The 14,321-nt window shown below is 48.0% G+C and overlaps 1 protein-coding gene across 1 annotated transcript in view; it reads left to right on the top strand.

Moving 5' to 3' along the window:
• The window catches only part of TMEM130 (transmembrane protein 130), a 401,485-nt gene that overhangs the window by 32,519 nt on the left and 354,645 nt on the right, over positions 1-14,321 (top strand). Inside the window, exon 2 of the mRNA XM_085630206.1 lies at positions 5,089-5,400. Within this exon, the coding sequence (XP_085486332.1) occupies positions 5,089-5,400 (312 nt within the window). The remainder of the gene's footprint in view (positions 1-5,088; positions 5,401-14,321) is intronic.

Below are 14,321 nucleotides of genomic sequence, written 5' to 3' on the forward strand. Positions count from 1 at the left end.
TTTGTTGAATATAAATCTTCAAGGCACATATATGTGGGTATAGAAAATCTATGCTTACCTTCAAATATTTTGTATTCAATATTTTGTACTTGATATTTGCCTCCCTAGATATTCAGGTCAAGATATTCAGGGTGCACATCTTAAATTTTAGACAAGGGGTCTGATTTACAGTTGGCAGATGGGTTACTCCCTCACAAACCTGATAGATATCCTGCCCGCCTTATGAGAAGTGCCATGGCATATATAGTGCACTTGTAATAAAGCAGATGGCATATTTTTCACGTTTGTGACAAAGTAAAACACCCGCAAAAACTCTAAATAAGGCCTCAATTCCTGTATACCTGAGGACCCTTTACACCCTTCTATGGCCTCATATAAATCCTGATCTCTGGTATTAGCATTCCTTGTGCAAACCTACTTTGAAGTCAGGAAGTGTTCATAACCATGTCTGACAGTTGATCATATAACAGAAGGACAGGTGGCAGAACTGCACCCAGTGATATTAATAGGCCTGGGCTAAATTTCCGTTCCGCTCGTGGAAATTGCGATAATTTGACATTTTCGCATTCCGCGGAGAGCGCGAAAATGTCAAAATTTCCGCATTCCTCAGCTTAGCGATAATTTGTTTCTTGCTCGCGCTGTAAAATAATACATTCTCGCGTGCGCGCGATCGCCTTACCTGAATCCCCTCGTTCGCCGACAAGTTTTCCCGATCCGGTCGCGTTCTCCACAAGATGTTGGATTGCTGGTAGCCATTTGTGCTGTCTCGCGACAGTTCGCGGCCGCAGTAATGTCATTGGTCGCGCGATCACGTCTTTCTTCTCGCGATCATGCACCACAAGAAGAGTGAAAACAAGATGGGCGCGCCCGCGAGCAACCGCATGGGTAAGTTTGCGAGCTGCGACCACGCAGAAAATACCCCAAACAGGCAGGTAAAAAACTTCCGCATCTTCGCGATATTTCCGCTTGTTTGCGGAGATTTTTAACATTTTCGCGATAATTTGCGAAAGTCACTCCCTATCCAGCCATTTTTATTTATATAACAATAATCAATAATCAAATTATCAAGGCAGTGTACAACGTAACCAGAGATGCTGCTAATCTACCTGAAGGATGTGTGGGAATCTACTTCAACTTTCTATCATATCATTCAATGTTGCTTACGTTGGCATCTTTTAGGTAGCCCCAACTTTATCCCCTGCCTAGTCTTTTCATTTGCCTTCACTACCTCCATGGACAAGTGAGTTTATAAATTAGGGGCCTCTTTTGCAATCAATTAGCAAAGGGCAGCACTGCAAGTCTTTTTGTTGCGCTACCCTATGCCAATTAAAAAGTGCAGAAATGCATGGTATTTACAAGATACGGTGCATTCCTGTCCTTTTTGCCTGCGTTGGAGCACAATTTGGTGCCTAGCACCAACGCAGGCACACTTACACCTTGGTGCAAGAGTGTCTGCGTTGTTGGCAGAATTATATATGTGTAGGAAGGGATACCTGCCTGCACAAACACAATGAATGGAGGCTTTTTCCTCTTTGTTTGTGTTCTGCATAGAACACATTTGAAAGAAGCAAATAAAGACCTCCTTATTGGCCAGCAGTCGTAGGGATGACTTTCTAGCATCATTGAAATAAAAACATGTAGATATGGTGTTAGATTCCTATGCCACTGTAAGACAACCATATTTACCACAATTTTGGAAGGTCATGAGAATTTGGAATTTTTATGATTAGATTAATGTATATTTCAAATTTCCAAATTTGAAAGATCTTGGGAGAATTTCCTGCCCTGATTTATTGGGATGTGGGTTGTTTGGCTAAACGGATGAGCCAATAGGACATATTATTTGTCTATGCCCAAAGTTCTTGTCCATTCAGAGGAAGTATCTACAGAAATATTTTAGAGAATTTAACTTGAGGACAATAGAAGAGGCTGTCAATCTTTGGTTTAAAGGTCACAGTAATTCCTATATCCTCAATCTTATGACATTTCTCAGAAGTTTTTTCTTTCAAACAATTTGGACACAGTCGGTAGTATAACCAACCAGTTGATGTAAACAAACATTTGCTCTTTATAATTGTATTGCACTTCAGTATTTACAACAGGGGGTGTTTTTATAAAGAGAGTATTAGATTCTTTACTTTTAGGATTTATAGCAATCAATGATTGTTGGACATGGCCCTTTTTGGCAAAAGTTCCCTAAACATTTTGCATTCCCCCTAGACCTTTTTTCTGACATGGTGTTGGCAACTTAGATGCTTTGGGCACTTTGCCACTGTTGATCAGTGTCAATGTGCAAGTGCTCTCTGTGTAAAGTGTAATGGTAATTGGTTGTCCATAATTGGCATGGTTGTCTTACTAGTAAAAGTTCCTAGTAAAGTGCACTATTTGTGTCAGGGCTGGTAATGCAAATGCTACTAGTGGGCCTGCAGCACTAATTGTGCCACCCACCCAAGTAGCCTAAAGAGAGATCTCAGGCCTGCCACTGCAGTGCCTGCACATAGTTTGCTAACTGCCATGTTGTCCTGACAAGTGCATTCACTTGCCAGGCCTTACCCTTCTCTTTCCATGCACATCAGACACCCCTATGGTAGGCCCAAGGTACCTCCCTAGGCAGGGTGCAGTGTCTGTGAAAGGTAGGACATGCACTGAGGTGTGTACCATGTCCTGAGAGTGAAATACTCCCCATTTAGTTTTTCACTGTTGCAAGGCCATATTGCCCATAGGACAGAATGGGGAAGGCTGTGTAAATATGTTTCCAGCCTATCTTCCCATAGGCTTAAGATGGAGAGGTGAAGTTTAGTGTGCCTGAACTCACAATTTAATAACACATCTTTTGTGAAGGTGGTTTTTGAATTGTGGGTTTAGAAACCACGCTTTTAGAAGTGACTGTTTTTTTGTTCTAACAATTCTGTGTGTAACTGCCTGGTTGTGGATTGACTGTCTGGATTTGAATGCAATAGGATCTGGGAAATGTCTTGACCCAGGGGAGGAGTAAGTGAGACAGCCACGGCTGACCTGCATCTGGAGTGTAGGGGGGAGGAATAACCCCTGGAGGTGAAGAGGCCTGGGCTGCTGCCATAAAACAATGGCTCCATCTCCTGCTGAGTGATTGAGGATCCAGACCCCCACAATCAAAGGAAGAAGGTGTCACTGGCAGCGAAACACCCAGAACTGGTTTGGACAGGGGTCAGTGCCCCCTGAACACAAAGACGTCAAAGACATTTAGGAGTATAACTATGAGGGCTGAAACCCCTGGACTGATCAAGACTGAAGAGGATTGAAATTACTTCGCGGTCAAGAGAAACCTCAGCCAAGGAAGAACAGCTGAAGAGACTGAAGAGAAGGACTGACCCTTGCTGTGTGTTCTTCGGCAGGCCTGCAGTTTGCTGATTTAACTAAGGAGAGGCTAAGGGACTTTGCTGTGTGCTGTGTCCCCCTGCTTGAAAGGACTTTGCTGTGTGCTGTGTCCTGAAGTAACGTGTCTCCAAGGACCCAAGGAGAGCTGGCTCCCTGTTGTGGAAACTCAGGAACATAAAAGTTTCCAAGTGTGTCTCAGCGACGCTGTGTGCGTGTGCTTCCTGCAGCCTGAGACCTTCGTAAGAACTGCCCCGTGATCCTGTGCAGCCGGAGTCCAAGTGAGTCTCAGCGATGCTGTGTGCATGTGCTTCGTGCAGCCTGAGACCTTTGTGATAATTGCCCCGTGACTGTGTGTCCCGGAGCAGTCTTGTTCTCTGCTTTGATCAACAGTGTGACCAGAAGTGCTGCGATCGTCATTGCCATCAGCCCAGACCGGCATCCCCAGAGGAGCTGTGAGAATTCACCGCCGCCGGCCCGAGCCTGCCTTTGCCAAGGAGAGACCTCGAACTATCACCGTCCGGGGTCCGAGTTCCACTACCCAAGATCAACGAAGTCGCACCGGAGGCCCAAGCCGTGAGGAGAGGAGAGTGAGATCGCACCCCCCAGGTAATGCTCAGTGAGCGTGCTTGTGTCTCCGCCTCAGGCAGGGTGCGGGCTACGAGAGAAATGCTCTCGGCCTTTCCCATCTTTGCAGCGCGAACCTCCACTCAAGTCCGTATCGTGTCCTGTACTTGCCGAGGCGTGGCAGTACCGGGGCCGGAGTGTGGAGCAGCACTTTGTTTTCCATCATAACAGTGTTGGGGGCATATTTTGGCAGTAGCTGAACCCGATTCAGTAAGAGTGGCATAGAGACCGTCCAGAGCACCGCGATCGGTGCCGAGGTACATTATTTTTGCATTACGAACTGCCTGATAGTTGCATTATGAAGTGCCTTATTTTTGCATTGCAAACTGTCTGATTTTTGCATTACGAATTGCATTATTTATGCATTACGAACTTGCTAATTGATGCATTACCAATTGCCTGATTCTTGCATCACGAACTGCATAGCATTGCATTAGAACTGCATTAGATCATCGAGAATTGCTCATAATACTGCAAGAACCTACCAGTACTTGCTGGCCTAATAACCAGCAAGGTGAAATATTACGAATTCGCATATGTTGGATTTTTATCGTTTGGTCTCATCTTATCTTTTCTTCATAAACATAATTGTTTTTATGAGACTCTTGTGGTGTCCATTTGCGGTGTTATCACTGTGTTACTGAGAGCGTGGTTGCAAATACTTTACACATTTGCCTTGGAGATAAGCCTGGCTGCTTGTGCCAAGCTACCGAGGGGGTGATCAGGGGCTATCTGAGAAGGTGTCCTTCCTTTCCATGACTTAGAAGCAAGGGTCCCTATTTGGACTAAGGTACCTATCTCAGCCAACTAGAGACCCCCAGTTCTAACAATGATTTGTACAATAAAGGTATTACCCACGACTGCAGGATCAGTAAAGAAGTGTGCTTCCCCTTTATAATCCACTTTCTACCTTGCATAACATAACATAGCTTATGTAAATTCATGCTGTAATATTTACCAAAGTAAATAACATCTTAAAGTCCTGCACCAAAGCATTGAACGCTGGGTAGATAGTTATGTTCAGCCCCACTCCAGCTTCCCTAAATTAAATAAAAATAAAAACTTTTTGTGTGTATTATTAATTGATTATATTTGTTTTGATGATAGATTCCGAGATGAAACATGTTATTGAAATCCACGCTGATGATCCAATTACAACAGGAGCACAGGCCACAGTGACTGCCACCTTAAGTGTTTTTGGTGGCAGCTCTACTTATATGGAGGGCCACAGGCCATATCGCTTCCACTGGATTCATACACCTTTGGTTCTAACAGCAGAATATGAAAATACATCTAGCTCAGCAATTAAATTGCTTGCTAAATCTCCAGGAAACTACTCCATTTCAGTTTGGGTGACTCGCACAGGCTGCCATTCTTGCCATCCAGTTGCAAAAAACTCCACTCAAATACAGATAACAGGTAAGACATTCATAACATTCATTATAATATTTGAAAGTGTGAACTGTCAGAGCATGCCATGTTTAATGTTTCATTCTGATTGTGGACTTAGAGACTCTTTAGAGTTTAGTAGGGCATAGCTCCAATTCAACTAAACCCACTATTCTAACGACTCACTTACTTTGGGCTTATAGAGGGATTCTGATGTCAGAGTTTCAGCTTGTTCCACTGTCAGAAACTCTTGACAAGGATACCTTTCCACTACAGTGCTGCAAGGTCACAGGCACGGCTGGACTGGAAACATCAACCATCCCTGACAGATTGCTGCTTGACCAGCCGCGGGGGTGGGGGTGTGCTAGTGAGAAGCACTGCTTTTGTTAAAGGGGGCAGATATTGCAGCACTACTGCAAAACCAGTCCCCAGTAACAAAACCAGCCCCCACGGGTACAAAACCGTCCCCACCCCTCTGGCCCACCGGGGAAATGTCAGGTGCCCGCTACGGCCAGTCCGGTCCTGGCCACAGGTATTTAGGAGGGTTTGATCATCTCTGGTTATCCCTGCCTAGGTGAAAATGAGGGAGAGAAAGCAAACAATGATCCCTATGCGCAGGAAAAAAACTCCTTTTCAGTCACTTTGCTTTGTCCCAGAAACAAATGTCCACATTAGAAGTTTTTGTGGAAAATAATATAAATGCGAAGCAGGATGAAACCCAGAGAAGTGAAAGCAGCACGGTAGGGAGGGGCTCAATAAAATATCAGTGTCCCCGCGGCCCAAGGAAGAAATGCTGTAATGTGAGAGCGGGCAACAGCTCTGAAGAAGAGAGCTGCTTTCACTTCTCCTTGGTTTTCTGTGGCCGTCGGGACACCTCTCATGTACCACGCCCATTTTTGGATTTCCTTTTTAAGTGCTTTACCCCATCTTCCTGCAATTAGAACACTGCTGTGCTACGAGGAGGAGTACAGTTTCCAGGTTTTTGGTCCATCACATATTTCTTCAGGTCCATCTCAAATTTCTTCAGAACATACATAGCCCTCTGTCATCATGAATCTCAGGCTCAGCTGTACATAACAGAGTCCAAATGATGATCCTGCCATTCAATACAATATCGTAATGTCAACATGACTCACAAACTCTTTCCTATATTACAGATTTATTGATAACGGGGAGTGCTATTCTTGCTTTTTAGATTCGCACCTTTGATCTTTATTTGTCAAATGTGTAGATCACTGTAGGACTTGGCCTTTGTGGCTAAAGTTCCCTAAACTTTTTGCTTTCCCCCTAGACCGTTTTCCTGACATAGAGTTGCCAATTTAGATGCTTTGGGTACTTTGCCACTGCTGATCAGTGTCAAAGTACAAGGGTTCCCTGTGTAAAGTGTAATGGTAATTGGTTGGCCATGATTAGTATGTTTGCCTTACTAGTAAAGTCGCTAGTGATGTACACTGTGTGTGCCAGGGCTAGTAATACAAAGGCGCGCTGAGAAGGAAACTTAGGCCTGCAGTGTAGGGTCTGCACACAGTTTGATAAGTTAGCATGCTGTCCTGACAAGTACAACCACTTATCAGACCTTTCTTTCCCTTTTGCGTACACAGTGGGCACCCCAGTGGTAGGTCTCGGGTAACTCCTGGGTAGGGTGCAGTGTAAGTAAAAGGCAGGACATATACTGAGGTGTGTGTTATGTCCTGACAGTGAAAAACACTCCATTTTGGTTTTCACTGCTGAAAGGCCATTGTGTTTGTTAGCCTAGTTTCCCATCAGATTAAATTGGAGAGGTGAAGTTTCGTATGTATGAACTCACAGTGTCATAGCACATCTTTCTTTGAAAGTGGTTTTGCCACTTTGTGTTAGAAAGTGGCTGAGTTTTGTGCTTTAATCATTTCTGTGTGTTTCTGTGTGTCTCTGCTGAATGTGGATTGACTGTCTGGATCTGAGAAGGGAGGGGTTGAGAAGGCACCAGGCTGACCTGCATTTGGAGAGGGGGCGTACGAGAAACCCCGGGAGGTGAGGCATGGGCTGCGGCTATAAAACAATTGACCCTTTGGCGTGGGTTTTTCCCCTATCTTTTGCCTCTGCTACCTGGATTTTTGATGCAGTGCTGGATTTTGTTTTTTGCTGGTTTAGATGCTTTGGACACTCTGCCACTGCTAATCAGTGCCAGAGTGTAAGTGCTCCCTGTGTAAAATATCGTATTGATTGGATATACCTGATTGGCATATTTGTATCACCATGAAGTCCCTAGAAAAGTGCACTGTGTGTGCCAGGGCTGGTGATGACAGATGCTACTAGTGGGCCTGCAGCGCTGATTGCGCCACCCACACGAGTAGCCCTAAACGGTGTCTCAGGCCTGCCACCGCAGGCCTGCCTGCAGTCCCTGGACTGCCATGTCTTCCTGGCCAGTGTCCACACTGGCCGGGCCTAATCCTTCCCTTTTTGTACACATCAGTCATCCCTATGGAAGGCCCAAGGTACCCCCCTGGGCAAGGTGCAGTGTATGTAAAAGGTAGAGCATGTACTAGTGCAGGTATCATGCTCTGGTAGTGAACAGCGGCCATTTTGTGTGTTCACTGCTGCAAGGTTATCTTGCTCCATAGGCTAACATGGGGGGGGCTGGTGCCAATGGCCATCAGCCTATCTTCTCATAGGAACAAGATAAGACATGAGTGTTTGATATCCCTGAGCTCAGCATTTAATAACACATCTTTTAGGAGAGGTTGTTTTTAAATCCTGAGTTGGAGAACAGTACTTTTTAGAGAGTAGCTGTTCTCTTGTCTGACCATTCTGTGTGCCTGGGCATGCTTGTGGATTGACTGTCTGGTTTGAGAGTGACAGGGGCTGGGGAGCCCCCAGGAGGTTGGATGAGTCAGCCCTTTGCTGAATGACTGCATTTGCAAGTAGAGTGGAGGGAGGAGATAGCACCTGGGAGTGAATAGGGCTGTGCCTGCCTGCCACACTGCTGGCTCCACCTCCTGCTGGGCGGCTGACGACTCTGCCCCTCACTCTGAAAGGAAAGAAGAAGCCAGGAAAACAAAGTGCTCCAGCAACACCCAGAACTGGATCAGACCGGGCTCAGGACCCACTTGCACAAAGACTTCAAAGACTTTTAGGGGTATAAGTACAGGACCCCTGACCACAGATTTTTAGATTCTACAATCAAGAGGAACCTCTGCTGAAAGATGGACCGCTGAAGGACTGAAGGAAGATTGCCTTGCTGTGTGCTCTAAGGGCTGACCTGTTCTGCTGTGCAACTGAAGCTGAGGAGGAGAAGGGGCCTTGCTGTGTGCTGTGACCCTGCCTACTTGACCAAACAAGACTTTGCTGTGTGCTGTGTCTTCAACTCTGAATCTCCAAGGGCCTGAGAAGAGCTGGCCTCCTGTTTTGCAACCCAGGGACAGAAAGGTTGCCAAGACTTTAAGACTCTGCTGTGTCCCCCCTGTGCTGCTGTGTGCTGCAAGGACCGTGGGCTGTTTCTACGAAATTTCCAAGCATCTGCCCCGGAAAGTGTGCTGGCTGCTCTCTGTTTTGCTGGAGAGTGCCGCGCTGATCTTGGTCTGACACCGGTTGCCACATTGAGAAAACAGACGTGCTCATCGGCACGTGTATTGCTGTGGCCGCAGGATTGTGGGCGCCCCCCGTGCTAACCGAGCCGCTGTGAGGCTTGGTGGCGTCACGATCGACCCGCTGACACGGGGCGCCGTGGAATACCCTGCCCGTGCTTCACCGCCGCGGCCCGGGGGCCCGAAACTGATCAGAAGCTGCACTTCTCTGCTCTGCGAAGCTGCGGAGGAGAGAACGAGGAGGCCGCGACCTGATTGGTTGATGGTGGAGGCTTGGCCGGAGGAGCCGCGCTGCGAGTGGCTGACTCCGGTGACATCTAACATCGTCACTAGGGGCTCGTCGAGGGAGCCGCGACCGGATTGGTCCATCGCTCGGGAGCTGTGGAATCCCTGCACCGAGCAGCCTGAGAGGAGCGCTTTAGTTATAAGCGCAGAGGCACCGCTAGAGGAACGTGGCTATTTAAACCCTGAAAGCCTACAAACTTATTCTTTTTCTTTGAATACGAAGTCACACAAGAGACTAGAGACTATCTTCTTACGATCCTGACAACCCAAGAAAGCGATTAATGTGCAACCCTTTGATAATTTGATTTCCACTGCTGAAACTAGATAAAGTTATATTTTTTTATATACTCACCTGTGTGGTTTATGTTTGTGGTGTACTAGGGGGGTCATTGTAGTTGTTACGTGCAAATACTTTACACATTGCCTTGGGGATAAGCCAGCCTGCTCGAGCCAAGCTACCTAGAGGGGGAGCAGGGGTTATCTACCGTGTGTGTCCCTGTACCCTGACTAGAAGCAAGGGTCCCTATTTGGTCTAAGGTACTTACCTCTGCCAACTAGAGACCCCCAGATCTAACATTGGTGGCAGCGGTGGGATCAGAACCAGTATTTGCACTTGACCTGCAGTGATTCTTTGTACATCACTAGTCTAGTTAGCAGTTACATATTGCGCAAAGTTTTTGAAACCTATTTTTGGAGGACCTAGGAAGCATCATGTCTCTGAATGGAGTAGGCGAGGAGATGGAATTGCAATTTGAAGTAAAGGAGTTGCTCACATACAAAAAGGATCAGCTGAAGCAATTCTGCAAGCAGCTAGGATGCCCAGTGAAGGGCAGCGCTAACAAAGAAGAGCTACAGAAAGCTCTAAGGGCCTGGTGGGAGGCCAAACATGTTGCGCCAGAGGATTTGACTGGAGAGGAAGGTGCACAGGAGCATGGATTTGAATCCAGTGATTTGCCAGTGAATAGGCCAGCATCTAGGGCTGGCATCACCCCTTCCAGTAGGGGCCTCTCTCCAGAGGAGCTGGAGGAAAATCAGAGGATTAGGGCCCATGAGATTGAACTTTTTAAGCTCAAAGCTCAAGCGGAGGAAAGAAAATTGCGCCTTGACAGTGAGAAGAAGGCGGAAGAGAGGAGGAATGCTCTCGCTTTGGAAGAGAGAAAACTCCAGTTGGCTCATGAGTTGAGCATGAGAGAGCTGGACATTAAAGCCAAACAGGTGGAGTCCAGTCCTAATGGTGGCAGCGCACAACCAGTACAGGTGGGTAAAGTATACATACCAAAAGATTTGGTGCAGAATTATCAGAGGGGTGAGGATATCTATGCATGGTTTCGATCCTATGAGCTTGCCTTGAAGATGAATGAAGTGCCTGAAAAGAGTTGGGGGGCAGGTTTGTGGAAGCATTTTGAGACCTCTGGGAGGGATGTCTTAGCACCCTTAGAAGCAGCAGGTACCTTAACCTACCCCACGATGAAGGAGGCCTTATGCCTCAGGTATGGGCTTACACCAGAACAGTACTGCCAGAAGTTTAGGAACTTCAAGAAACTTGATTCAAGTACTTGGGTGGAGTGTGTGAGTATGTACACGCGTGCACTGGAAGGTTGGATAAAGGGCAGCAAAGTTACTGATTATGTGGGGTTGTGTCACTTGATTAGTTGGGAGCACTTGAGTAGTCTATGTGTTCCAGAGCTGCGCCAGCATCTTTTAAACAGCAAGTTAACTGATCCCAGTGAGCTTGCTAAAGAGGCAGACCGCTGGGCTAGCACCAGGGTCAACAAAGGGGTGGTAAGTATCCCAGCCAAGGGTGGACAGGGTCCCCAGCAGAAAGGTGGGGAGGACAAGGGTAACAGTAAGGAGTTCTCTAAAGGGCCCCAAAACAGTTCCCAGGAAAAGGAGTCCCAAGCCCCCAAGCCTAAGAAGTCTTGGCCCCATAAGGGCAGACAGGACAACAGACCACCGCCTACTTGCTATGCTTGTAGGGAAGTGGAGCACATCGCCCCTAAATGTCCCAAGAAACCCCCAGCACCAGCTGCTGCTCCAGTCCCAGGGTTAGCTAGTGTAGCTTTGGGAGGGGATTTGATTTCCAGTGGGGAGGAGGGATTAGCTATGATGACCCTTGTCTCTTTAGGAGACCAAGAGATGGTCCAGGATACCTTGATACCCGCTAACACTAAAAAATACGGGCAGAAGGTGACCATCAATGGGAGGGAGATAGAGCCTCTGAGAGACACCGGGGCCAGTGTGACGTCTGTCCGGTGCCAGTGGGTGTCTGAAGAGCAAGTCATTCCCAATGTACTCCGCCCAGCAGTGGCAGCTGACACCTCAGTGCGCCTCTGCAAGATGGCGCGTGTTCCCTTTACATGGGGGGGGGGGTCTCTGGTACCTTGGAAGTCTGTGTCAGTGATGCCTTGCCGGTAGATTGTCTGTTGGGTAACGACCTGGAGAGTTCTCCATGGAAGGACGTAGAGCACAGAACTCACTTGGAAATGTTAGGACTGCCAGCGTCGATCTGTGTATCCACACGTGCCATGACAGCCAGTAAGGGTGGATTAGTAGAACTGGAGCCTGGAACAATGGCCCAGGAACCTGCCAGGAGAGGTAGGGGCGGAGGGCGCGGGAAACCGGCCCCCACTGTTCCCACGGTCCAGGAGGAAGCAGAACCTGAGGGGGATGCCCTGGAACCTACAGGGGAACAGGTGGCCGAACTGGTGGAATTGCCTGAGCTGACCCATTGGCAGCAAGAGGGTGGTCCCTCCAGGGAGGAATTCTGCCAGGCTCAGAAGGAGTGCCCTTCTCTCATTGGTGTGCGGCAGCAGGCTGCAGACCAGGCAGCGGGCCTAGGGTCTAAGGAACATTTGATCTACTGGGAGGATGACTTACTTCATAGTGAGCCTAAGTTTGCTGAGCCCGGTGCAGCCCGTGTGCTGGTGGTACCCGAGCGCTTCAGGAACTTCTTACTGGGCCTGGCTCATGACGTGCCTCTCGCAGGACATCTGGGGCAAGACAAGACCTATCACAGGCTTGTCACCCACTTTTACTGGCCCCAGATGAAGAAGCACGTCAGTACCTTTTGTAAGTCTTGCCAAACATGCCAGGCCAGTGGTAAGAGCGGAGGAAAGTGTGTGGCACCCCTCCAACCTTTTCCTGTGGTGAGCACCCCTTTTGAGCGGGTGGGCATTGATATCGTAGGGCCCCTGGACCCCAAGACTGCCTTAGGCAACAGGTTCATCCTGGTCTTGGTGGACCACGCCACCCGGTACCCGGAAGCAGTCCCTCTCAGGACAATCACAGCCCCCGTGGTGGGCCGTGCATTGATGGGGATCTTTTCCCGCGTGGGGTTCCCCAGAGAGTTGGTCTCCGACCGGGGTACCAACTTCATCTCTAGGTACATGAAGTCTCTGTGGGAGGAGTGTGGGGTAACTTATAAGTTCACCACTCCTTACCACCCTCAAGGGAATGGGTTGGTTGAAAGGTTCAACCGCACCCTGAAAGGTATGATTATGGGCCTAGCGGAGGCCATGAGACGGAAGTGGGACGTCTTGTTACCATGCCTGTTGTTTGCCTTCAGGGAGGTGCCTCAGAAGTCCTTAGGGTTCAGTCCCTTTGAACTGCTGTATGGCCACCCTGTTAGAGGACCTCTCACACTGGGGAAGGAGGGGTGGGAGAAATCCCGTGGGAAAACCCCCCAGGATGTGTTCAGCTATGTGCTGGCCATCCGCAACCAGACACAGCGCTTCAGGAAGCTCGCTCAGGAAATGAAATGAAATGAAATGAAAGAGGCATTTGTAGAGCGCATGGCTACCCTAGGGCCTCCCAGCGCTGAGAACCAGGTAAACAGAGATGCTGACTGCTTATGCGATGGGGAAAAGATGCGTCTTCAAGAGTCTACGAAAGGGAAGATATTTTTCCTCCATTCGAATGGAGTGTGGGAGGATATTCCAAGTCTTCGATGCGACATAAGAGAAAGAACGGCCTCCGCATCTGGACCTGAGAATTCTCGGAACCATAGCCAGGTGTTTACTACCAGAGCGAAGGTGTCTGTTGGGATGGTACGGGGAAACTAACTTTTGAAGGATTGGAGGGCCATTCTTGTTCAGGATCCTATGCGTGATACATAGGGCCTTGAATTGGATTCTTTCTGCGATCGGAAGCCAGTACAATTGTCTGATTGCTCCTTTAGCTGATTCTCTCCGCGGGATTTGTAGGAGAATTCTTGCTGCGCAGTTCTGGACCTTCTGCAGAATGCTTATTGTAGATAGGGGAGCTCCTAGATATAAAGCATTAGCGTAGTCCAGACGTGACAAAACCAATGCTTGAAGGAGCAGTTTTTTTGCGTGGAATGGGAGAAGAGGAAGAATCTTCCTAGTTGTTTTCATGATCCCGAAACAGCAGCCAGCAACCTTATTGGCCTGTGTCTTCATGTCTAATTTTTCGTCCAACCACACTCCTAGACTCTTAATGTGGTTTTTTGGAGTGGGTAGGGATCCCATGCAGCTGGGCCAAGCCAAAGGCAGGTCTGGGGGCAGAGGCTTTCCCAGCAGCATGAGCTCTGTTTTTGCTCCATTCAGTTGGAGGCAAGACTGTTTCATCCAAGCTGATATTTCTTCAAGGCATCTAGAGAGATTGCTTTGTGGCTGACCGAGATTTTTGAGCGAGACAATCAGCTGAGTGTCATCGGCATACATCACTATTTGTATGCCAAATTCCTCCACAATTTTAGCTAGGGGACTCATATAAATATTAAAAAGAGTGGGGCTAAGGGAGGAGCCCTGGGTCACTCCACTCTTCAGGGGAACCTTCCTAGAGGACACGTTCTCCTCGAAAACCTGAAAAGTGCGACCTTCCAGAAAGGAGGCTAACCAACTCAGTGCTGAGCCCGTCACCCTCATTTCGAGACACCTTAAAATCAAGATTTGATGATTAACGGTATCGAAGGCCGCACTGAGGTCGAGGAGAATCAATGCAGCTGACCCTCCTGAGTCCATGATTTTCCTTGTTTCTTCCACTACCGCAACCAAGGCGGTTTCTGTCCCTTGATGAGATCTAAAGCTGGTCTGTGTCCGGTGCAGGCAGTTATGTTCTTCCAAATAGGAGGAAAGGGTAGTA

The sequence above is a fragment of the Triturus cristatus genome, chromosome 10 (assembly GCF_964204655.1).
Source record: "Triturus cristatus chromosome 10, aTriCri1.1, whole genome shotgun sequence".
In the NCBI taxonomy this organism is placed as follows: domain Eukaryota; kingdom Metazoa; phylum Chordata; class Amphibia; order Caudata; family Salamandridae; genus Triturus; species Triturus cristatus.